Here is a 25,854-nt window from a genome sequence, read left to right as displayed (position 1 = left end):
CATCAGAAATTTACATGTAGGCTTATTAGTGGGGTTTCTTAGAAATGCCAAGCTTGATTATGCTAATAATTATGGTGTGGCTTAACAGCGTAACAGTGACCAAATAATTATGTGAGGATTACCAGAGAGGGGCTTTTTCTCCGCAAAGATGCTGGTGCTAGGAGTACATTTTGATTGGGCAGAAGTTGTGTGCTTCCACAAAAAAGTACTTACCCTCCACACAGCTGTGATCATGTTATTTATCTACCTGCCTGAACTTTAACTGTCAGGGTCACACACGATATTGTAATGCTATTAGTGTCTTAGATAACTGAATAATTTATTTTGCTTTTCTCTGGCAGCAGTATGGATGGGAGGAGAGTAGTCATAACCTACATGAATTTTTGGGTCTGGCTTGATATTGCAAATGGAACCTGACCTCTTAACCTAACCAATGTTCATTTACAGTTCTTTGCTTCCATACAAATACATATTAATTCCCAAACGAGATCAGCTCACCCTTTTTTTAAACGTTACCCCACAGATGAGATGCTGATTAAGTCCCATCTGCCAAACCCGGGGTTGGAGCTCGGCCCCCCCAAGCCACTCAGACTCCCAGAGTGGTGTTGCTCTTATACCAGCCTAGTTTTTTGTTGACTTGGTGCCGGGTTTCTATGGTGCGGGCCATGGGTCTTGTGAGGTGTTTTTGCTTAGGGTTGGTGTAAAGGGCTCTACGATATCCACCCTGTCCCATTAGCCATCTATCTGTTTGGTAGCTTGGTTCGGTTTGTGGGCCATAGACCCACCGTTTGACTGCCATCAGTTGTGACTCCCAATAGTATAGTTTAAGATCGGGCAGGGCAATCTCCCCCATCATACCACCCCTTGTCAGTTTTTGCAGAGCAATGCATGGTGTCCTCCCGCCCCACAACAGGTTACGCACCGAGCTCTCAACCTTAGTAAGTAAGTAAGGAGTCTGAGACCTTTTAGGGGGTATTCTGCAATGCATACAGAAAGCGAGGCAGTGCAAGCATTTTAAAAAGGGCCACCCTTCCCAGAAGGGTCAGGGGGAGGGTCCGCCAATGTCATACATCGGTGAGCAGGCAGGTCAGGGGCCCTGGAGATTGGTTTAATAGAAGAGCAATGGGTTAGTGGTTACATAGAATCCCAAATATCGGAATCCCACGGTCACCACGGGGACCTCGCAGCCTGGTGGCAGTTTCAGAGTAGGACAGTGGATCAGGAATAATATGGATTTAGCCCAGTTTATGGAATATCCTGAGTAATTGCCAAAATTACTGAATACATGATGAATCCGATTGGTCGATGCAGCTGGGGCTGCTATATATATTAGTATGTCGTCCGCATAAAGGGAAATTCTGTCTTCGTGGTATTCAGTCCATTTCAAGCCCCGGATCAAGGTGTCCCCCCATACCCAGGTCGCCAGTGGTTCCAAAACCAGAGCAAATATAAGAGGCAACAAGGGACAGCCCTGACGAGGTCCTCCACCCAATTGGATTTGTTGAGACGTGTGGCAATTGACTACTATTTGTGCTTTCGGGCCAGTGTATAGAAGTCTAACCCATTTTATATAGTTAGGACCGAAACCCATGTGCTCCAAAATGACAAATAGGTAGGGCCATTAGATAGCATCAAACGCCATCCTGGCATCCAGTGACAGTAATGCAGCTTCCTCTTGAATCGTGCCCATCCTGCCTAACACCCCATGTAGACATTGGAGATTAAGGGCGGTGTTTCGACCTGGCATGAAGCCTGACTGTGTGCACATTTTGTTCATTATGGGGATAAGCCTGTTCGCCAATGCTTTGGTGAGGATTTTTGCCTCTGCAGTGAGCATTGAAATGGGTCGATACAAACTACATTCCTCTTTCGGTTTGCCTTGTTTGTGTATCAACACTATTGAGGCAAGCCGAAGCTCACTTGGGAGGGTACCTAGCTGATAACTACCCAAGTGCATGTCTCCGAGAAAGGGTGTTACTTTGGAGGCTGTAAGCTTGGAGAACTCAATTGGGAGCCCATTGGGTCCCATAGCCTTTTCGGAACATATACCCTGTATGGCAACTTGTAGCTCTTCTTCTGTTAGGTCTCCCTCAAGAGACTTCTGCTCTTCGGCAGTGAGGCGTGGGACTGGGATAGTAGCCAGAAGATCTCGGGAGTCAAGAGCGGAGGTTGTAGTAGCGGATGCGTATATTTCGGCCCAATTGGAGGTAAATGCCTCTGGTATCTCCTGTGGATCTTGCAGGTCCTCCACCCATGGCACCCTCAAGCGGGGAACCCAGCGCTGGTCCTGATCCCGTCTCTCAAAGCCAAGCCAACAGTTTACCCGTCCTCTCCCCATGTTCATATATCTTGTGGCATACTGTCTTTTGTTTGGATTTGGTTGCCTCTGTCAGAAGCGGTTTGTAATCTTGCTACTTAACATCTAGGGCTTGTTTGGCAGCATCGTCATGGAAGGGCAATTTTTCTCTCCTCTTCTAGGATCTCTCTCTGAGTCAATTCTTTTTTATGGCCTATCCTTAAAGAAAGTGCTCTGCCTTTTACTACAACCCCAAATGCCCCACACAAGGTTTGCGGAGAGGCCACAGAGCCCATATTTTCACTGAAGTATAAATCAGTGTCCTTGAGTAAGTCTGTTTTTATATGTGGAATTCTCAGCACCATGGATTAATGGTAAGGGTTGTGCGTCTGGGTTGAGAGCCCAATGTTATCCGAGCCAGGACAGGGGAATGATCAAAGATCCTCTCGCCAGGCACCTGGCTTCGGCAAAATTAGGGGAATTCGTAGTATGAGTCAGTAGGTAGTCTATACGTGACTTACTGTCATGTGCTCCCGAGTGTATTGTAAACTGGCGGGTCGTTGGGTTAAGGTGTCTCCAGATATCGACAAGGCCAAAGGCCGAGAGAAAGTCTGCTAATTTTGACCCATCTTGGGGGTCCCGCCTAGGGGGTCGTCGATCAGTCATTCCGTTCACCGTCAGATTAAAGTCTCCTCCCATTACCAAAGTCCCCGCAGGGAGGTCCAGAATGAATTTACTGAGGTCCGCTAGTGTTGGTTGTTGCAGGGCCGGGGGAATATATATGGACATTACGTTAAGAGGTTTCCCTTCCCATATTCCAGTTGCAGATGCAAATCTGCCTTGGGTGTCAACCCATGTTTGGCGGAATATGTACGGGCAGTTCTTACGGATGAGAATGCCAGCCGCACAGGAACTAAAGGTGAACCCTGCATGGGTAATGAGTCTCTGCCCCCATCTATCCAAGGCTTTTCAAGTATTACCGACAAGGTGTCTCCTGTAATAAGACTATCTCGGGCGCCTAACGTTTTAGAAATTGGAGGACTATCCCCCATTTGAGTTTGTCTCCAAGCCCATTCACTTCCAGGTGAGGAACTGGATGGCCTTTCTCCCATTACTGCCCATATTGAGATGAGTGTGCTGCTCGGATTGTGAGATAATGGACTATATGTACGATGTTTATTCCATGACGAGCCAAGGACCAAGAACCTCCCCCGTAGCGTCATTTTGCAAATCCTGGAGCCTTAAGTTTTCCTCTCTCCCCGCTGCAAAGACTGAGCTAGAACATAACTTAAATTCCCCCAATCCCAACATGAACAAACCCCACCCCCTGCCCTGCCTCCCTGCACGGCAGAACTACAACCCCCCCCCTCGCTTCCCCAACATTGCAGAGTGCCTGTCGCCCACCCCTGGAAATCAGAGGTGCATTAACCAAGCTCACCCATGGCATCAAGTAGACAAGGTCAAGCCTATTAAGTGGTCTGTTGGGAGTAGATGGCCATTCTACTCCAGAACATCTAAGCTTCCCGGGCGACATTTTTTTTTTTTTTCTTTTACAGAGCTTTATATAGCGCGAACTTGATTAGAATCGGGTATCAGAGCGCTTTACATAGCACCAGTTGCATTATTCATTTTTGTTAGGCACGGAAAGATTAAGTGATTTGCCCATAGTCACAGGATGTTCAGCGTCATTGCCGAGACTCGAACTCAGTTCCCCAGATTCGAGGTTAGTCATGTTCCTATCCCTCCTTGGGCCCAAGTTGTTTACGTTCATTCATGAGTGTCCCCATTTCGCAGCTGTGCTGTCGAATTTGGGCCCGTGTTATCTAACTCTTCTCTTTGGTTGCGGGGCAGGGTTACTTGATCACGTTTGTCGGTCTGAGTGCGTTTTCCGATGGTGCGCCAGCCCTCCAGCCAGTCCCATCCCTCTTATGGACTGGAGAAGAACCAGGCCTTGCCCTCCGCCTCGACCCTCAAAGTCTATATTTCTTGAGAGAACATCTTAGGTACATTCAGTACTCTGCTGTAGCCTTATTTATTGTTTTTTTGTTTTAAACGCCTCTGTGTAAGTGTTTGTATTTTCTGCGTATCCTTGTCAGGACACAGTGGTTTTTAATATTCAGCTCTTTGTATAACAATGCGTTTCTGGGCTAGCTTCACATAACCAAAAGAAAAAAAAAACTATCAGCAAAACACACGTCTTGGGCCTTTTACTAAGCAAAACTATCCTGCTGGCGACAATACTTTTCCCACTTTGAAAGAGAGAAGGACCAGCACAGCAACCAAAGATGTGAAATTCTCTTATGCTGCATTCATAACGCAACCATGTTGACATTTAGGAAGGCATTTGGTATTTTGTTTCTATCGTAGAGCGTGACATAATATGGGACATCAATTTTGTGGTCTGCTGTGGCATCTTCAGGCAATTAAGTTTAAGTGTGTGTTGCAAATTAAATCAATAAATATAACAAAATAAAACACCATATAGAAAATAGTATATGAAATCCAATCTTTATTCAAATATTTTCATTTCATATTTAAACTTTTGTTCGAAGTCAAAATAATTATTGTATGTCTTTTGTACAAAATAATTCTGCATTCTTAATCATTAATGTTTTTACATTTGCAGAGCTTAGAAAAGTGCAAAATAACTTCATGACATCCTCAATCACGCTGTATAGAAATAAAATCAAACATTAGCTGATAAACATCATTAAAATATTATACTCAAATGATAACCAGATTTAAAAATCATTAAAAGACAATTTACAATATAATCTCTTAAGCACCAAAAATAAAATAATTTATTGCACAAAGACTAACGGCAAAACTGTAACACCGTTGGAAGGATAACTTACGGAACTGTAAATGCACCCACACATTCAAAAGGCATTTTGGCATGGGAAAAACGATCTCACCACATAATTCAACAAAATCTCAAGACTTTGCTCTGCCTAAAATAAGGGTTAGTTATCATAATGTAAGTAAGGGTTAGTATCATGTTTTTACCCAACGATTTCAGAACTGCAGCAAACACAGGCACAAAGATTTGTGTCTCTTCATTTAATCGTCTGAGAATTATCTTTACATATACCTAACCTATCTTTATAATTTCACGAAAATGCCTCTGTAAACATTTCGCAGCAAAAGAGGAGAAAGGAGAGATATTAGGAAAGCTACTGGGGTGCACTGCTGATCAGTTTCCCGTCTAGAAAGGCGTTATCTGGTCAACAAACTATGAAGAGCTGTCCTAAATGACAAATTATGTAGAACTTCCCCACACAAGTTATTCCATTACAATCAATGACTTACACTAGACTCGAAAGTAGCTTCTATAGATAGAGACAAATGCACACACATTTTAGACAACTGGTTTCAAATGAAGTAATCACAGAAAGCCTGCACTAGGCTGCGTCTGCAATAACGGTATTTAGCAGGGTTGCTTTGGTTGATGTTTTATAAAAACAAGCATAATTTATATGCATTTATTGCAGTGTAATCTGGCCAAGGTACTGAACACCATAGGACTGGGAACAATATTCCAATTTCTGACAGCTTAAAAGTAAAAGGTCACTCCCAGACTGACAGTGCAGCACCATGTATGAAAAGTACAAGTAGACCGCTAGGACTGGGAACAATAGGGTTTTCTTTTCCAATTTCTGACAGCTTAAAAGTAAAAGGTCACTCCTAGACGGGCAGTGCAGCACCATGTATGAAAGGTACAAGCAGACCGATGTGGGACACGAGAGTTACAGGCACTATAAGGGGTTATTGCATTTTATCATAAACCTGTACATTGGTTCATGAGCACCCTGGAGACTGCATTGCAACAGTAATATAAAGCTGTGATAAGGAACTCCAAAGAAATATGCTAAATAATACTCAGCACTCTTTGCAACCATCTTTCATGTATTACATAGGGAAGAACATGCTGGAATGTTCAGTCAATGAAATAATGGTTCTAGGTACAGGGGTATCAGCAAACACATACAGGCTTTGCAAGGAGCTGTAATGTGTGCAGCTGGCCCATCTGCAGACTGAACCTTTTCACAACCACTTCAACAGGGAGCATGGTAGAAGGGTTATGAAAACCATATTCTTCCCTCGCCTAAATTTTATCATCTGGTTTTCAGTGACAATAAGTTTTTGACCTAGACAGCAAGCCTTACTCTCCTGAAAAATCAGTATCCTAGTGATAATTCATTGCTACACTCAAAGGCCAAGTTCAGTCCTGAGGGAAAAATTAAGCACACATTAAGGGTTCCTGTTTTTAATGTTTCTTTCCAAACAATTTTAAGTGATCACGCCGCTGAAAATTCTTTACCATGCTTATATAAAACAGATATCTGATAAAAAATCCACAACAACATCAGCCTTCATTGCTGCAACTGAAGAATATGGCCCAACCCCACTGGGAAGGATACCTTTGATTCCTGTATGAGATATCCCAAAGTAGAAAATGGAAGCACGTGAGGAAAATCGTCCAATACAAATAAGAGTTAGTGAAATGGAAGTGCAAGTATACGTTTCATCCTAACCAACCTGCGCTTTGCAATTTAAATATGTCTTTTTAAGGTGAACCCTGGAATGTTCAGCTGTACTGAAAGCAAAAACCTTTACTGAGCAACTAGAGGGCTAACCACCCAGGATAGAAAGCATAGGCTATCAAACAGTTGTCTCTTAAAAGATACAGCATAGATATTGTTCATGTGAAAGCAACAATTTGTACACTAGAAGAATAGAAGATTAATGTCCTTAGCCGCCCAAGATGTATTTGCCTTAGTGCAGTCTAGGCAGGCCTTAAAATCAAATCCTTCTGTTTGTTTGGAAAATAACTTAAGTCAGTTTATAAAAATAATTTAAATAATATGTTGTTTTGAGAAGGTGTTAGCTTAAGTTTTTAAAATGAAACGTTATATAAAAGATGAAGGAGTCACACTATTACTGATAAATCAGGTTGGTAATTTGGTAGGCAAAAACATCCACCTTGACATTCGTAAAATATGTTCCAAAAGACACATCAGACCGTTTATAAAACCTAAAAAAACACAGCACTGCACGTGTAATTCACCAAAAAAGCTATCTATTAATATATGGATCCACTTACACCAGAGCTTTAAAGCAGCTTTTTGCAAAAATATTCTGCTTTTAAATACTTAAGAAAAAATATGTTCCAGTCATGAGACAATAAAAAGCCACTGTGCCCATTCAATTTATTTCTGATTTAGTTTATAAAGACTTCAGTAAAATAATATAAATAAACTCCTCTAAATAAAATATGCACATCCCAACTATGTACACACAAGTAAACATATTTACAATCAAGCGCTTGAAAATAAGGTTTCTTTTCCTCTTTAAAATAGACTGTCCATCCCAATTTCTGAAAAAGGTATACAATTAAACCGAAATTCATAGTCGTTTTATTTAAAATTTGTTTTAATTCACATTTTATTTTAAAAATGGTTTTAGAAAATATTTATCTGCACACAAATGTTATCCAATCACACACATTTGTTTTACAGAATGTGCACTGATAAATGACCAGACACAAAACACAGTCATTTATGAATATGAAAAGCCATCAGCATGGCAAACATCCTGTAGCCCTCTCCACAAACAATTCTTTTAAAGTACATTTTACTACAGCTTTTTACAAAGCTTCCCCCCTACTTCTACCCTACATCACATTCACAATCATTTCTCTCACCCTCTACCGACTTTCGCTGCATTTTGCACATACAGAGTCCAAAAACAAGCCAACACAAAATATTGTTTCAGGCCATCAGCCAATTACACCATCACCTTCCCATCAATTGTGCACAGTTCCTTCTCAAGGCATGCTTATGACACAACCTTCTCTTCCCTGATCAACAAAAGATGCCAGGTTTGAGGTGGATAACTGCTGCTAAAAGCAGTGGAAGCCCTAAATTGTGGAGTTAGTTCGAAGTGGGCCTCCCCTGCCAGTTAACCTCTATACCATGAAGCACAGTTTTCTTGCCTAATTGTAAAAAAATAATTCGTGTTTTTTCCCTGCATTTTTTTGTTACAAAATCCTGCACTGTATGCCTCACAAGAGTCTTAGCCTCTCAACTTTACATTTCCCTTTTTAAACGTACACAATGCACAACCTTTTACAAACATACTTGAACCACTTGTGGGAGAAAACAAGTCTCTTCAGAAATAGGAATCTGTTGTGTCATCTAAATCAAGTGCAGGTGGGAGCGGTGTAAGGGAGGCAGAGGGGCAGATTTTGCCTTTTGTGGTGCAATAGTGCATTTTAGTTTGACAGGAAGAGAATCTCACACGCAGATTACCGAGCGATGGAAGGAGCTTGCTACAAGAAAATATGGCTATAAATGTACCATTGTGCAGCACTTCCATAAATATAGTGTACCATATATTTAATGTATAGAGTGCTTATTCTGGATGTTGGTTAAAATCCATTTTTATGCACCGAATAAACGTGGACAAAAACAAAGGCTAGCAACATCTTCATTGATGAAACTTGTAAGAGATCTTACTACTTAATGCCTTGCAAAGCCCTTAGATTAGAAGCCTCCCTCTAATCATTTCGAATTACAAAACATTAAATTATCTACTGATTCTACTAGATATCTCCTACCAGCAGAGACATTTTAAAAGTTACTCTTTTGAGATATTAAGAAACAATCTTCATTTACTTTTTCAATATCCTATGTCAAGTTTAAGTCATGAAAGTGCTTTACAAAGAACCCATACATTTTAGTATTTTGATAGATGAACTTGCAAAGTGGTGACCTACAAACCAGAAGTACGTAAACATCTCGAATGCCAATACTTACAACAGCAGAGGCTTTCCACAAGCATTGATGCCTGCATTGTAAAGTCTCCTGGAAAAGCACAAACTACTCAGATACTACTCCTCTTCCAATAACTTAAGCTCAAAGAGCATGACCCTCTCTTTATTGATAACCTATACGTTCACATTGAACTTGGAATCAGTAAAGTAGTTGCCACGACGGTCCCGCCATTGAAGTGTGTTTGGCATTAGTGTTTCTTTCCACAGAAAACCTTCATAAGCTTTGACACATAAAGCATGCTTAGAGCCTCGGCCTGCGAGGAGTGAAACGGAAAGAATGCTGTGACCAGTGTGCAATTAAATATCCAGTTGTACAAAAGTAGCATATGCATTTGTGAACGCAACCAGTGACCGAGAGCCTATGTTGTAATATGAAAAACACAACACCAGGAATTGACTCTTTCCATTAAAAAGCAACAAAAACTGAAAAAATCCTAAATTATACATGACAGCACCTCCTGAAGATCCATATCGGTAGGGGGATAATTTACTGATATCTTTATGATACAATATGAGGGATGCCAAGTCAACATACAGTATTGCTTTTGTCTGCTTGCCTGCCACGTGAGCACAAGCAAACTTTTTTTATGAAAAGCTCCAAAAGGTTCTAAAACTCTATAATGCAATAGTAACATACAATGTATCAGACAAATAATGCCACCCTAAATTAGCCTCTTGACCAAGTGCAAATCAAGGGCTATGTCTTTATAAGCTAAACTCTATCCCTTCCTCATATTGCAGAAGTTCTAAACAGCATTCTTTGCTATTTAAAGGAAGACTGTGATTTAGCTCCTCTTCCCCTTCTATGTGGGTAGCAGCTATGAAGGGACTGCAGCCCTTTAACTATGAATCCACCAAATCCTCTGAAAGTGGTGTAGTGCAATACAGATACGCCCTGTCACGTGGGTCTATCCATTTACCCAGGAGCATTTGCATATTAATAAGGCCATTCATTTTGCCAAAAAGCAAGAAGTTGATTAGGAGTAAGTACACTTTCAGTTGCTGTTAACTGCCCCAATTTGTCTTGCACATGCTACTCCAGAGAGAAGTAATTCTAACTACTTTGTTTAGTTGCTTGATATACCGGTCCACAGAAGTGACGAATTCATGATTCTTATACATGTGAATTAATAGAATGGCTGCTCTTCACTTTTAAGCCCGACCACAGTCCTCACTGAATGACAGGGAAGTGGGAATGCATATGATCAGGTCTGATAGTGTTATTTGCATAGGCAACAGAAGCTGTGCCCAGAAATAGGGCCTTCAGCATCAATGTTCATTAGTAGCCTCCTTGAAAAAGGCCAATCGCAGCTGAAGATGACAGGTACGCTTCTAGTGAAGAAATGACAAGTGTTCATCTGTACGAAGTCCATCACTGCGGTTCCCGAGTGTTATACTCAGTCCCTTCCGACGTGCGCCGCTTGCTTGAGCCCCATAACTTTCGGGATCGCATCTGTTGCAACCAAGGTGAGAAAAGAAAGATATGGGCTGGTCATTAGAGTGAATGTTATATTTGGAGATTAATTAATAAAAACTATACAATTATATTATTGCTACCCTTTGTTGTTGTTGTTAAAAAAAATGAACAGAGGGTCAAATAAAAAAGGTCTTTAGTTTTTTTTCTTTTAAAGTTGTAGCTACTAAATTAGGTAGCTGTCACAATAGTCCCTTCATCGAAGTGTGTTTGGCATCAGTGCATTTATGGATTAAAAAATCTGTCTTTGAGCATTTGTGAACAATACAGCTCATTTGAGTCTAAAATGGATCTTAGTGTGTTATTGCCACCACAGTGCCACATTCGCTGAATCTACTGACTACATGTACAACGTAGGCGCACTTGATCCTCCACCACAGAAAAATGCATTCACTGCAAAGATGAAGCTAACGTGTACTTGATTACTTTGTTTGAGACCGACAGGATGAAAATAGGTATTTACCTCTGCTGGCTTTCCAACACCAACAATGATTATTTTGCCGTCCTCTAGACCAAGCAGTATGTGGCTGTTTTCTTTGTTGACAGACACACAGTGAATTGGTGCCCGCATGGCCAATGGCGACACACTCAGACTTAGGCTGCAAAAAAAATAATAATGAGTTAAAGATATCAGTAACTAAATTATATTTAAAAAAACAATTCTCTCTTTTCTTCCTTTCATATCAAATTGCCACAAACTTGATATTTAAATTTTTTGGGGAAAAATATTTTATTGCGAAATCACAAAAAGGCACAGGTTCTCATGGCCATTCGAGCCACTCAAATGTAAGAACATTGGCATGAAAGTTCCAGGACAACACACAGCCACATAGTCCCACATCCCGGAGGCTGGGTGGCGTAGAGTTAGAGCATGCGTCAAGAAAGACTCAGCCGTGCATTGAGGATACGCAGATATCTTAGTATTCGCTGATTTTTCTTCTTTCTCTTCACTTTTAACATAGAACAACAAACAACCCCCCGTGCGTGGCATCATTAGGAAAGTATTTAAAGAATCAGGCTATCTATGTGAGGCCCAGTCAGTATATCAAGGAAAGGACCTTTAGGGATCACAGCAAATCACAATTATATGTACTAAGGAATATTAGCGTGCATTTGGGGGGTCACTACCCTGGACTCAGGTCCTCCAACCCGGCTCCCTCACCAGCATTCTCTGACTCAGCTTCATCAGGGGTGAATAAGTCAGCGCTGGTGGCATCAGAATCATCATCCGTCAGCCCCTCCATACACATCACCCTCCAAGCAAGCAAATCATCTTGTAATTTCCCATCCCGGCGAGTGCGCTGCATGTGCGTCTCTTCAGCCAGGGACCATTCTCTGGCATCTCTCAGGCAGAGGGATATCTCGGGAGCCCTTTGACCCATCTAGGTTATGGCTACACGTCGCCTTGCCAAAACTAGCAGTAATTGTAAAAACTTATGGGACAGCTTCTTCTTTTTGGGCTTGGGCACCAGGGCCAAGAGACAATGGAGCGGGTCTAGCGCAATTCTGAGTTTTGTAGCGCGACTGATATGGTCCACCACCTCCCTCCAAAAGGTAGTGACCAGAGGACATTCCCATGCCAGGTGGAAAAAACCCGCTTTCTGCGCACCACACCTAGGACAGTTGTGCCCTCTATCTGCAGAGATGCGATTCAGGGAGACTGGGGTCATATAGGTCCGGTGGACAAAATTGAAATGTATGAGTTTGAAACGGGCATTACAGGATACCTTACGGGTCAGGAGCCCGATTCGTTTACGCTGTCCCGGTTCCAACTCGACCCCTAAGTCTGCCTCCCAGGCCACACAAGATGGCGCGGTCGGGGGGTAGAATCCCGACGAATGGCCGAGTAGAGCAGGAAAATCAGCTTTCTGCCTCTACCACATGATAAGATGATGTCAAGGGTGTAGGTCAGTGGAGGGGCTTCCGGGAACTGGGGCCACGTCGTTCTGGCTATGTCCTGGAGCCCTCTATAGTGGAGGTACTGCCCTCTACTTAATCCAAATGACTCCTTAGCACGTTCAAAGGGCAGGAAAGAGTCATCCGGATAGAGGTCCGCAAGGGTCTCACATCCGCCACAACGCCACTCTCGGTAGGACATGTTCTCCTCCATCCGAAGTACCGGGGCCAAGATCCACACCGGAAGCTCCCTATGGAAAGGGGCCCGTCTTAATACCTTCTCAACGAATCGCTGCCAGATTCCTGCCGTGTGAGGCACCACATATGGCAAGGTTTCATCTGCACCCCGTCCCTGCATCAAGGCCTCCCTCAGGGCCCCTTCGGTCGCCGTGCCTGCCAACAGTGCCAGTTCCCAATTCTCTGCGTCAGCGAACCACCGTGCGGCTGGAAGAAGTTGTGCCGCATAGTAATATAGGTCAAATCTCGGGGCCTCAAGGCCCCCCTCCTCCCAGCATCGGGTCACCGTGCGCAGGGCGACTCTACTACGTCCGCCCGCCCAGAGTAGAGAGGTAAGGAGCGAGTCGAGTGTGCGAAACACCCGGGGAGGCAACGGACATAGGGTATTCTGCAAAGCATACAAAATCCCGGGGAGCATCACCATTTTGGCAATCGCCAATCGCCCCATAAGGGAGAGAGGGAGTGTGTTCCAAAAGATGACCGATTTGTGGAGAGCTTGGAGTACTCGGTCGACGTTACAAGCCAACAGGGCCTCGTCAGTGGCGGCCACCTGTATACCGAGGTAGCGGAACGCCTCTTGTTCGCACCGTAGACCCAAGCATGGGATATCTGCGCTCGGGTCCGGAGCACAACCTGTCAATGGGAAAACCAAGGATTTACCAAGGTTAATACGCAGTCCAGAGGCCGCGCCAAAGCGGTCTAAGGTTCGCATCAAAGCGGGAAGGGACTCGGTAGGGGATGTCAGATAGAATAATGCGTCGTCAGCATAGAGCGAGATCACATTTGTAGTGTCCCCTACCGTAATTCCCCATTGCTGTAACTCCGCGTGGGCAGAGACTGCCAGGGGCTCGATTGCCAGAGCAAATAGAAGAGGGGAGAGAGGGCAGCCCTGGCGAGTGCCTCTCCCCAAGGACCATTCCTCCGAACGGGCCGATCCCAGCCGAACTCTAGCGCGGGGTGCCCCGTAGAGCACAGAGATCCAACTGCAAAACCCTGGCCCGAACCCCGTCTTCTGGAGCCCCAATGTACTGTATCGAAGGCTTTGGCCAGGTCAATTGACACAAGCACATGAGGACCTTCTCTCCCCCGCACCTCGTGAAGGATATGATTCAGTCGGCGCAGATTCATCGCCGTATTACGGCCTGGGATAAACCCACACTGGTCCGAGTGGATCAAGCGAGTCATGTGTGGGGCTAGGCGGGTGGCCAACAATTTAGTAAGGATCTTTGCATCCGTATTAATCAAGGTGATAGGACGGAATGCTGCTGGGTCACAACTATCTCCGCCCGGTTTCAAGATCATGCAGACTTCCCCCTGATTCATGGTGGGTGGAAGAGCGCCAGCGTCTAGGGCTTCATTATAAACCTGTAATAAGAGGGGAGCCAGAACGTCCCCGAAAGAATGATAAAACTCAGATGGGAAACCGTCCCCGCCAGGGGTCTTAGCACGTGGGAGAGCGGCTAGCGCAGCGCCGATCTCGCCCAGCGTCAGCTTGGCCTCGAGTTCCTTCATCGCCCCCGTCGGTAGGGTCTGAAGGGTCAAATCTCGTAGATAGGGCCGATAGGATTCCTCCGTTATCAAGGGGTCAGTTGCGTACACAGTCTGCAGATGGGAACAGAGGACCTCAAGGATATCAGACTCCGAATGGACCATATCACCACTCGGGTCTCGCAGTGCAACTATCCTTTCAGGTGCAAATTCACGTCGAAGGATCCAGGCCAGCAAGCGGCCAGATTTGTCACCTTCGCGATGGAGGCGCTGTCTGTATTGGCCCAATGTATATTTGTCAAGGCGGGTGAGGATCATGTATCGATACTTGCGCCTCCTCCTCCGCCCTCTGGTCTAAAGCGTCAGGGTCCGGCCAAGACTGAGCGCGCTGAAGCACAACCTCCGCATCGCGCAATTCAGACAACAACTGTTTCCGGACCCCGTATGTGAGGCCCATGCAGGCTCCACGCACCACTGCCTTCAGGGCCTCCCATATGGTGGGGTAGGGTAGATCATCGCAGCTCCAATTCAAATCTACGTAATTCGATAGGGCAGTCGTCACATGGTCCTTACCCACCTGATCCTGAAGAATGTCAGACGGCATTCGCCAAGTGCGGGGACGGGCAGCACGGGCAGCCCATTGTGCCATGCACGTCACCGGGGCATGGTCCGATAGGTATCGGGCCTGATGCGTAACCGTCAAGGTGAGAGACGGGGCGAGATTAGCCGCAAGTACGCGATCCAATCTGCTATGGGTACCATGTGTCGGGGTATAACACGTGTATAGCCTCTGGGTAGGATGACAAGTCCGCCACATATCCAGCGCCCCCAGGTTGTGCATTACTTCCCGAAGACGCGCCGTCATACGGGGTTTCGTGCCCGATCTAGGGGGATGTCGGTCCAACTCAGGGTGTAGTACACAATTGAAATCCCCAAACCAGAGGAAGGGGGCATCGAGATCCGAAGCGACAAGATCTTGGATTTGAGAGAAAAAGGTTGGGTCATCAATATTCGGTGCATAGGAGTTCAGGAGCAATAAAACTTGATATTTAATTAATTAAGTAGACTTGGTGTTCAGCTGATCCATCGTGATCAGTAACGTTCAAGTCCAGGATGTTCCCTCCCTCATCATGTTGCAAGGAAGATGCCCATCCAAAAACACATACATTTATTGTGTCTTGTTTGTTTGTGAACGATAAGGTAGTTAATAATTTAAACTCTGTAAGTGGCAAGTAAATAGGCACTCAAACTCCTTGCAGGAGTGTTTTACTTTGCATACAAAGTAATTTTCAAGACTGAAAATCAGATAAATACAATTAGATTTAAGGACAAATGAATTCTACAAATCTGCTCAAAACTGTATGGACCGAATGAATGCAACATCTTGCAGTTTGACAAATCATTTCAGTTTTCTCTGAACAACTTACTTTGTGATACAATCATGTCATGTCTGATTCATCTACGGTATATCTTAAATGAACAAGTTACTTCCCTTTGGTAATGATCTTTCCGGTAGAGATGCTGTCCACCCGCAGATTCCTTACCTTTTAAATATTTCCCAGGCATCAGACTAGATCTGGAAACTTTTCAGCATTACATCTGAGCTCCAGTAGATGGCCCTGTGTTGCTCCGCACTGTTGTTATTTCACTCAGGAAATGATGTCCAGAGCCCATATAGGGGCCACTCCCATGCACTGACGTCAGTTGCTTTCTTTCCGAGCCACTACACGCAGATCCACACATACGGAGCCTATATATGTGCTACTTCCATGCACTTACGTCAGTTGCTTTTGAGAATGTCTGCATTCCCAGATGCAGAGCCCCAAAAGCAAATTGGTGTGACTAATGTGCAGATTCACAGACTTGGGATCTTATTAATGGATAGAGTCCAACCACAAAAAGATGAGGTTGGGAGGTCATTGAGGAATCTGCACCTAGATAAATGCCCTACCAGAAAGAGCATTACCAAAGGTAAATAACCTGTTCTTCTGGTAGAGACTTCTAGCCACATGTTCCTCAACATTCGAATAGATACTAAAGCAGTATCTATTTGGAGGGGGGTCTGTGAAACGAGTCGAACAATAAAGTCCAGCAGAATTAAGTGGGCAAAATGCTCTTCTCAGCGAACTTGACTGTCCAGAAAATAATATTTTGTAACCGTATAAAGGGAAGCCCACGTAGATACTCGTCAAATGTCCAGGACTGGGACTCCGCATGCCAATGCAGTGTAACAGCTTTGGCCATGCTATAATGATCACACAGCCCTTCTGGAGGCTGCTTTTTAGCCAGTGCTTAGCAGCTCTTAATGCAAAGTATGAGCCAGCAGGAATTGGTTCTCTTCTGCACAACCTTGCCTTTTTTTGCTCCAGAGATCCCCACAAAGAGCTGACGGTCCACACGGTGTTCTTTGGTTCAATCTCTGTAAGAGCTCAGCACTCTCTTGGGACCCAAGTGACAGAGTCTCTCTTCCTCCTTAGAAGGGTGAGGCGGAGAATAGAACAATGACAAGGCGATGTTCTGACCGACTGGAAACAGTGTGACCACTTTCGGAAGGAAGAATCCTCGTGTCCATAAAACCAGCTAAGAAGGTGGTATACGGCAGGTTGGCACAGAGAGCTTAAAGCTCACTCACAAGCTGTGCCGATGCAATGTCAAGGAGGAAGACTGTTTTAAAGGTGAGAAGCTGCAAGAACCAGTTGTGAGTGGCACATAGAGTGCACATCTGAAATGTAGGCTCAAGTTACGGTTCTACTGTGGCATGAGAAAGGGAGGAAGCAAATGTAAAGGTTTCAAAAAGTACATAATAACATAACTAGGGATTCAAATAATGAGGACTGAGCTGGCAAACTCCAAAAAGCTGAAAGGTACCCTTTAATTGTGCCCAGAGCACAGCCTTGCGGGCCAGGGACAAACCAAATAACAAAATGTTAGATAACTTTGCATGGGAGTTGTCTATCTGCTGAGTACCCCACCAAGGCACAAAATTGTCCTAATGACAGACAAATATAGTTTTTGTCAAGGCACAACTGGTTGCCAAGATGACATCAACCACCAGGTGCAGATCTCTGCCTTGAGGCTGCACAGCAGATCGTCCCAGAAGGACAGACCTGGCATTCTGGATACAATACTCTCTGTGCTCAATCTGGGACTACTAGGATGTATGGGCACTATTGGTCCTGATGTTCTTGGAAACTCTGAGATGGGGTGGTATTGGCAGAAAGACATTTAGAAGCCTCGGTTCCACATGAGGCAGAATGCTTCTCCGAGTGAGAGTTGCCTCGGAAACTCCAATGTCTGGAAGCTCTGACACCGTACATTCTTGGCTGTGTCAAACAGATCGAGCCAAGGTTCTCACCATTTGCTGAAGAGACTTTGCGTCACCTCTGGCCGTAACTGGCACTTGTGATCCACTAGGCACTGATGGCTGAGCTTTTCCTCCTGGCATTCAACTATCCTGCCTGGTGGTTCACCACAAGAATGATTCCGTGAAGGTGTAGCCATTTCCCAACCCTGTATGTTGTGGTAATACATGGCAGTGGTGTTGTCTGTGAGAACCTGTACTAGTCACCCACTGAAGGATGGAAGTAAGGCATTCAACACCAAGCAGATCCCCCTCAGCTCCAGAAGAATGATATGGAGCTGAGACTACACTTGAAACCAGAGGCCTCTGCTGTCCTCATCTCCCGCATGGCCACCCCAACTGAGAAGTAATGAATCAGTCACCACTGTCAGCCAAGGGAGGGTCTGCCCCTGACCTAATCGCAGTCCAGTAACCACCACTGCAGATCATTTGCAGTTTCCTCTGAAATCTGAACGTGGTCCGGAGAGGTCCCCTTGATGTTGGGCGACTGAGACTTTAGATCCGACTGCAGAGCCAGCATATGCATATCAGCAGGATGTAGGGGGCCATCAGCCCCAGTAGTCTCACAGTCCGGACCAAGGACTGAGGCCGAAATATCACGATCCTAGTCTGAATGTTATGGACTCTCCCAGGGAAAAAGCATGAAACCGAGATATGTCCACTGGAGGTGGTAGACGACTGCCTGAGGTGATACAGCCTTCAACAGCCAGTCATCAAGATGGAGAAAGGCTGGCAACCCTGAACCCCAAAGGTATGCTGCCACCACCACCATCACTTGCTTGAAGACCCGAGGGACTCTAGTGAAACCAAAGGGGAGCACACTAAACTGAAAATGCTCCTATTCCACTACGAACCACAAATAGCACCGGTGGGCATGCATGAAGGGGTTATGGAGATAGGCATCCTGCAGGTCCAATAACGACATCCAGTCTCCAGGGTCCAGGGCATGCCAGGCCTGGCCCAGTGTGAGCATTTAGGATTTTTCCTTCTGGAGTAAGGCGTTGAGAGGATGGTTGTAATTCTTACTTAGGACTATGTCCTTCTTGGCCAGCAGAATGTAGCTGGAATAACAACCATGTCCTACTGCTGGTGTGGCACCCTCTCTATAGCCCTTTTGGCCAAAAGAACATGCACTTCCTGATGCAAAATGGATAGATGGTCCTCCATCAGTTACTACGGGGGGGGGAGTGGTCAGTGAAGGGTGCGGTGGCGAGAGAATAAAAAGTAGGTCATATCTCTGCCAAAACATTTACAGAATCCACCTGTCAGGTGTTATGGCCTGCAAACTCTGCAAGAATCGTCAGGTAGAGACTCCCAATTGTGGATGTGCTCCACTAATGGCCCGCTAAAGGGGTCTGGCAGGTTGGGCTGCAGGGGGTAGTGTACTGGTGGCCCACTGACCTTGATTGCAGGGTGCAGTGGGCACCACAGCCTCAACCATGAATCTGCTGTGCGCCTTGTTGAGGTTGGATTGGTTGGCAGTATAGGGCACCTCTACTGAAGTTTTTACAAGAGTGGTAGGGCTTATGTGGCTGGTGAGGTGGGCAGATAAGCCCAGAGAGCATGAGCGACTCATGGACATCACCTAAAAAAATGGTGGCCCACAGGCAAGTATGCAGTGAATACCGACCCAGGTGCCAATGGCTCGCCCGATGAAAGTGATGGTGTCACAACCATCATGTGTAGCATGGGTGAGGCCAGTTCAGAGAGCTTCAGGAACACCTGGGAAGACTTGAGCCACCGAATCCCAAAAGACGTGGGAAGAATACCGCAGCAGGCAGCTGGCTTTTACAGATCAAGTGTAAGGCTGGTGGACCAGAAGAACTCTTTCTGTTTTGACTCCCTTTCTAAGCGAGTAGTTGAGCACATGACGGGATTAGTTTTGCGAGCAGACATCTGCACCACCAAGATTGCAGGTATGGGGTGTTGAGATAAAAATGACAGGTCGGCAGGGTGGTGGTGTCGTGCAATCTGGTGGCTGATGGGGCTGGGGAGGGCCAGAGCAAGGTTTGGCCCATGCCCCTAACAATATCTGTACGAACACGTTACTTAACTTCGGTATTGTCTTATCTGGTAGAGACTCTATCTAGCCGTAGATTCCTTACCTTAGAATTATTCCCAGGTGTCAGACTGGATCTGGAAAATCTTGAGCAGTACCCCTACGTGCCACAAGGTGGTGTCGCTCGGCTCTGGACAGCATTGTCATGCGTGGTGCCTTAACAGGTGCCACCCAGCACCCTGACATCAGTTTCTTTTCACAACCTTTCTACGCCAGAAGTGCGGAATCATGAAGGATGCTGATGTACTGTTGTGCAGCACTAAAGGCCTCAGAAGGGTGACCCTATGCAGAAATGTGTCCGCAGAGTGGGGAGGATGGGAGGGTCAGTAAGGAATCTGCAGCCAGACTCTCTACCAGATAAGGCGTTACCAAATGTAAGTAACTTCTTCACCTAATAGCAACTTCTAGCTGCAGATTTCTTACCTTAGAGTAGATACCCAAGCAATACCTGCCCGGTGGTGGGACTGCGAACCGATTCAGCCAAAAAGTGCTGTAGGACCGAAAGGGCAACGTGCCCGTCATAACGGACCTAACTGTCCAAACAGTAATGCTTGGTGAATGTGTGCAGCGATGTTCAAGTTACTGCCCGACAGTTGTCCATGGCAATAACTCTGTGAGCTAATGCAGTGGTCGCAGCCTTGGCTCTGATGGAATGAGCGTGCAAGCCTTCAGGGGATTGCTTCTTGGCCAGTGCATAGCAGATTGTTATGCAGAGAACTATCTATCGTGAGATTGTCCTTTTCTGCCTGGTCTTTACCTTCTTCGCCCTAACATACCGAGCAAAGAGTTGATCATCCACCTGGAGCTCTTTAGTACGATCAATATAAGGACAATGCTGACTCCAGAGGCACCTATAAAAGATATAAGTGCCAGGTCAAGGCCAAAGTAGGGACTCTTATTTTTGCATTTGGTCTACTCTCAAAATCACTGAAAGGCACGACTTATGGCCCACAGCTTAAAATTATTAACGTCAAACTTATCCCCACCATTACATATGGGAGTGAAATATTGAGAGGGAAGGATTCTGACCTCTTAGAAAGGTTGATTGCTAAAACCTATTAGCACATCTTTGGCTTACCCACATTTGTCCCCCAATCACAAGTGCCTCTAGAGTTCGACCTTGTCAAACAAAGTCTAGCCAGACACGGAGCAGTTCTCAAAGCATGCCATCGATTTAAAAATGGTCACCCAGGATCCCTGGACAACTTGATCTGGAAAGAGTTAAGTGCTTTGAATGGATCCTTAGCACATAGAGATTATATGGTATCATCCGTCATGCAGTTACAAGTGTTCAGCGTGTTGACTGTCCTGTGTACAGTAGCTGCTTTTAAAAGGATAATAAATAAGCAAACTTGTATGCTATCGAGGCTGGAAGACAAAAGGGATTTGAGCCAAGCGCGCAAATTTATTAACAATTACTCCTCCACTGGGCCACAGGCATATTTGTATGAGTGCTATTCCAAGGTTTTATTAAGTTAGTTTTTACAATACCGCTTCGGGCCTTGCCAACCTTGGACAGGCTGCCGCCGTGGTCCAAGACCCCCAAAAATTTGAAAGTAGGCTTTGTGGTAAGGCTGAGGAAATGTTAATACATATTCTATGTATGTGTCCTAACCTTTTAGCTGCACGAAGGCAGTACACCAGGAAGCCCCGAATTAAGTAGAGCGCTCGTGCCTGTAGGCATGCAGTTATTGAGTGCTTAATACCTACCAACACAACATTGAATCTAAACTTTGTAAAATTATTGTTGTTATTTTCAGAACGAATTAAAGACAATATAATCCATTGTTCTTTAGTTTAGAGCTCAACAATATTTAGTTGCCTTGATATTTAAAAGTGTCACCCACTCTTTAAGGTCATTTGTCTTTGTACCTGTGAGATCTATTAATTTTCAAATTGCTATGTACCTGTGCGATCTATTAATTGCTGCATTGCACCTATGATCTGCTCCTGGTATAGGACATTAAGTTTTATTAGGCTTTTGAGGCAATTTTTCTTTTTTTTTTCCCACACTCATAATAACTTCTTGGCACAGTATTTTAAGCGCTGCTTACTGTGATGCATCCATCGAGCAAAGTTCTACTTCATAAGCATTGACTAAGATGGTTTTCCTCTTAGAAATAAGTCACTTACGGTTGGAGTAGCACAGTGCTTTTTTGCCGGTTGTGCGAGTCTACTAGGAAATAAAATGTTAATGGATATGTCGGTGAATAACTCAGCTTTAGCATGAGTGTTGGTATAAAAAAGCGCATGTTTATTTGTAGGTATTATAACAGCAGCATGGCAGGCACCTTAATGCATGGGGTTTGCAAGCACAATAAGCACTTTACTGCCTGAACAGGTTTAAAGATGCATGTCTTTCGGAGCTCAAAGTAAAAGGGGATTTTAGTAAATATCGCCCCTGTGGATTTATAATTTTTATTGCTGTGTTCTGAATAATCCTGATATTATATTGTTCGAATTGTTAGTCAGGTTCAGTTTAAATTGACTGTATGTTATTGGTATTGCTTTTTAATACATTTTAATGGACATGTAATCATTTTAATTAACTACGCATTATAAATAAATAAAACTAAACACTGGCAATGCTCTTTTTGGGCCTGTGGGTGGAGTCACTCCTGTTCTTTCAAAGGGTGAGGCGGAGCAAAGATGGTGGGTAAGGTGATATTTTGGCTCACATGAAAAGGTCTGAGTAGAAGATCATGTAGGGAGGGTGCACAGACAGTTCTTGCAGTTCATAAACCCTCCTGCGGATGTTGTGGCCACCAGAATAGCTGTTTTGATGGTCAGTAAATGGAGAGAACAGTTGTGTTGAAGCTCCAAGTGCACACCCGTCAGAATGGGGCATAATGAATGGGTGTGGAGGGAACAGGTGTTGGGGTCCCCTTAGAAAACGAGTCACAATGGGTGACCTGAGCAAAGAAAGTTAGTACGGCAACCTCAAAAAAGAGTGCCCAAAGCAAAGGCTTTCTGGACCAGAGAAAGAATAAACAAAACTTGAAGAAAGAGTGCAGAAAGAGGATCAATATTCTTAGAGGCACGCCATGTCATAAATGTGTCCCAACAGCAGGCGTATACTGTCATGGTGGAGGGGCCCCTGGTTTTCAGAATAACATTGCAGACTTTGTGAGTGTGTATGTGTGCGGGGGGTCAAAAGCTGTCAACTGCCGCTGCTCAATGGCAAAGCATGAAGGTGTAGCATACGCAGGTTCGGGTGGAGCATCCTGCCCTGCTGCTGTGACACAAGACCCACCCAAAGAGGCAGCCTGATCGAAGGACTGATACTCATACTCAGGAGTTCAGGATACCAAACTCTCCATGCCCAATCCAGAGCCACAAGAATGGCTTGAGCCCCGACATTCCTGATCTTCTCAAGAACACCAGGCAGAAGTCGAATCGGCAGAAAGGCGTACAGAAGGTCTGAGTTCCACTTGAGACAAAAAGTGTCTCCGAGAGAGGACCACATTGGAAACTCCAAAGCAAAGAACTGCTAACATTGCGCATTCTTGGAAGTGGTGAACAGATCTAACTTAGGCTCTCCCCAGTCTCATAAGAGACCTTATACCATCTTTGGATGGAGATGCCATTTGTGATCCAGTATGGCTGAGTTTGTGCACTCCAGCATTCAGAGAGTCTGCCATGTGTTGAACTACCAGGAAAATGCCCTGACGTTCCAGCCATGTCCAGAGACGCAGGGCCTCTTGACACAGGGCCGTCGACCCCACATTGCCCTGTTGGATGTAATACCACATGGCGCAAGTGTTCTCGGTGAACACTAGAACCAGTCTTCACTTGATTGAAGGAAGAAAGGTTGTTAATGTTAGTTGGATCCCCGCAGCTCCAACAAGTTGATGTGGAGCTGGAACTCCGCCAGAGACCATAGTGCTCTGATCTCCACCTCTCCCAGATGGCCACCCCATCTGTCACTACAATCAGCTCTGGTTGAGGAAGGGGCCTGTCGCTGAACCAAACATGGTTTGGTAGCCACTATTACAGGCATTCTGCAGTTTCCTTCGAGATCTGGGACAAGTTGGAGAGGTTCCCCTGATGCTGGACCCACTGGGACTTTAGATCCCACTGCAGAACCCTCATATGCCAACACAACAGTCATGCAAAACTAAGCAGGAGGCCATGAGGCCTAACAGCCTCAGTCAGCCTTACCAAAAATCCAGGATAAAGACTGAAATATCGAAATCATAGCCTTAATATCCTGGACTGGCTGTTCTGGAGGAAAGGCACAAAACTGCACTGTGTCCAGAATAGCTCTGATGAAAGGGAGCGTTTGAGAGGGAGTAAGGTGTGACGTTGGCATGGTGATAGTGAACCTCAGTGAGTGAAAGAGGTTTGCCGTAGTATGGAGGTGGGAGACGACCCCCTGGGGTGAGTACGCTTTCAACAGCCAGTCTTACAGGCAGGGGAAGACTCGGGCCCTTGACCTTCGCAGGTGTGCTGAAACCACGATCACCTTGGGGGAACACCCAACTGGTGCAAGTAATGCCAAAGTGAAGCACAGCAAATTGATAATGCTCGTGGATCATCGTGAACCACAGGGAACTTTCCTGCATCTTGCCCATCAGCAATAGCATGGGAGAGTATGGCTGGGACCTTTTCCAAGACTATTATTCTTATCCTTTCCAATTCATTTTCCGTGTTTGTTTCCACCAGATCTGATGAGATTGTCTATGCATGTACCACTCCATCAGAGTCCCACACAGTTTGGGTGTATTGGCCCAAAAGGCACACAGTGTTCACTGACCGCAGTGCTAGGCTGACGGAAGAGAAGATCCTCTTGCCAATGGTTTTTAGCCTTTTGGATTACCTATCTTTTGGAGTGGTAGGGTTAACAAAGGAGGGGGAAGGTTGGAGCACCAAGCACTCCAGGGTTGGGTGCTGGGTGAGGAAACTTGGGTCCCCAGGACTGAGGCGATGGCGGCGGGCAATTGTCCTGTGCACAGGAAACCCTGTGCAGGGCTTGGACAAGGCTCCAAGAAGGATGTCAGCAAAGGTATGACAATGGGTCAGTGTCTTCGGGAACAACAGCATTGGCAGTCTCACGTGCAGAGTCACTCCAGACCAGCACATGAAAAACAGCCAGAAATCGGTGTCAAATAAGACTTAGTAGTACTTACGCTCAGACCTTTTTCAATCCTCTATATCCTGAAACAACAGGAACACATTTACCACAGCCATCACAGGATAGCAGGATGAAATCAGGTTGTGGTTTATCGAACTTGACTTTTCCCTGTTGGACTATATGTTTTAGCGTAGACAAAAATCTGCCACACAACTCTTGGTGAAGTGTTTCTGTCAGAAAATTGTTCTTTTTGCTCTTCCGCTTCCCTTACTAGTAGTTTCTATGCGGAAACATTCTTGAGTGCTTTTCAGCACATCAAAATAATGTGGTCTTCTTTTGCTGAAGACATGTTGGAGGTTTTACCCCATAATCTTAAAAGACACTCTCCATGAATACATAATTTGATATACTTCTTCAGACATTAACATGTTTTTCTTTATCCACATATGGGGGTAATTTCCTTGAGATATCACCACAATAATACACCTCTAATAAGGGTCTTACAGGGTTTATGTTTAAGATGGTTGTTTTCTCTGTTAAGTATTAGTTGTTAGTTAAACCTAACTCTAAAGTGTGTGAAGCTGATCTTAAGGTTACATTAAATGGCATTTTAACACTTCACAGAAGCTCTTCATCATCTCACTTAAAATCCACCAAAGTTTGTAGGGTATATTTTCCATACTGACTGGCATTTCTGGCATAAATCTCTCTTTGTTCTTGTGCTGCTATTCTCATGGTTTGTCGCCAAGTCATGCACTGGTTAATTCAGCTACATGTGTTACTCTTTCAGTTGTGAAATACGTTTTAGACTTTGAATCTTTCATTTCCTTAGTTCTTAGAACTTCTGCATCGTTTTTGCTTTATCACTGTCTAAAGTCATACGTAAGGTTTCATGGCTGACATGCATTTGCCGACCCCCCTAACAGGGAAGCCATTTTCCATAAATTAAGTGCACTACTAAGTCAACCACTAAATAGTACAATATACACGTGGGTCTACACTATTCCATGCTGCAAAACTGGATATGTTTCCTTGTGTGCATGTTATGTGCAAAAGTTTTGAAAATACCACACACATCACAGTATGACTACTTTTATAAGGCAAAAAACTGAACACTAAAAACTAGGCTTTGTT

At 44.8% G+C, this 25,854-nt stretch overlaps 1 protein-coding gene across 2 annotated transcripts in view; it reads right to left on the bottom strand.

Moving 5' to 3' along the window:
• Positions 1–4,785: 4,785 nt before the first annotated feature.
• NBEAL1 (neurobeachin like 1) overlaps positions 4,786–25,854 on the bottom strand; it is a 1,045,477-nt gene continuing 1,024,408 nt past the window's right edge. For both annotated transcript variants that reach the window (XM_078680248.1, XM_078680249.1), the window contains 2 exons: positions 11,069–11,204; positions 4,786–10,584 (listed from right to left, as the gene is read on the bottom strand). In XM_078680248.1, coding sequence (XP_078536374.1) covers positions 10,504–10,584; positions 11,069–11,204 — 217 coding nt within the window. In that variant the 3' untranslated portion in view covers positions 4,786–10,503. The remainder of the gene's footprint in view (positions 10,585–11,068; positions 11,205–25,854) is intronic.

Source organism: Lissotriton helveticus, chromosome 3_1 (assembly GCF_964261635.1).
Source record: "Lissotriton helveticus chromosome 3_1, aLisHel1.1, whole genome shotgun sequence".
Taxonomy (NCBI): Eukaryota; Metazoa; Chordata; class Amphibia; order Caudata; family Salamandridae; genus Lissotriton; species Lissotriton helveticus.
This window is presented reverse-complemented; position numbering and strand designations above follow the sequence as displayed.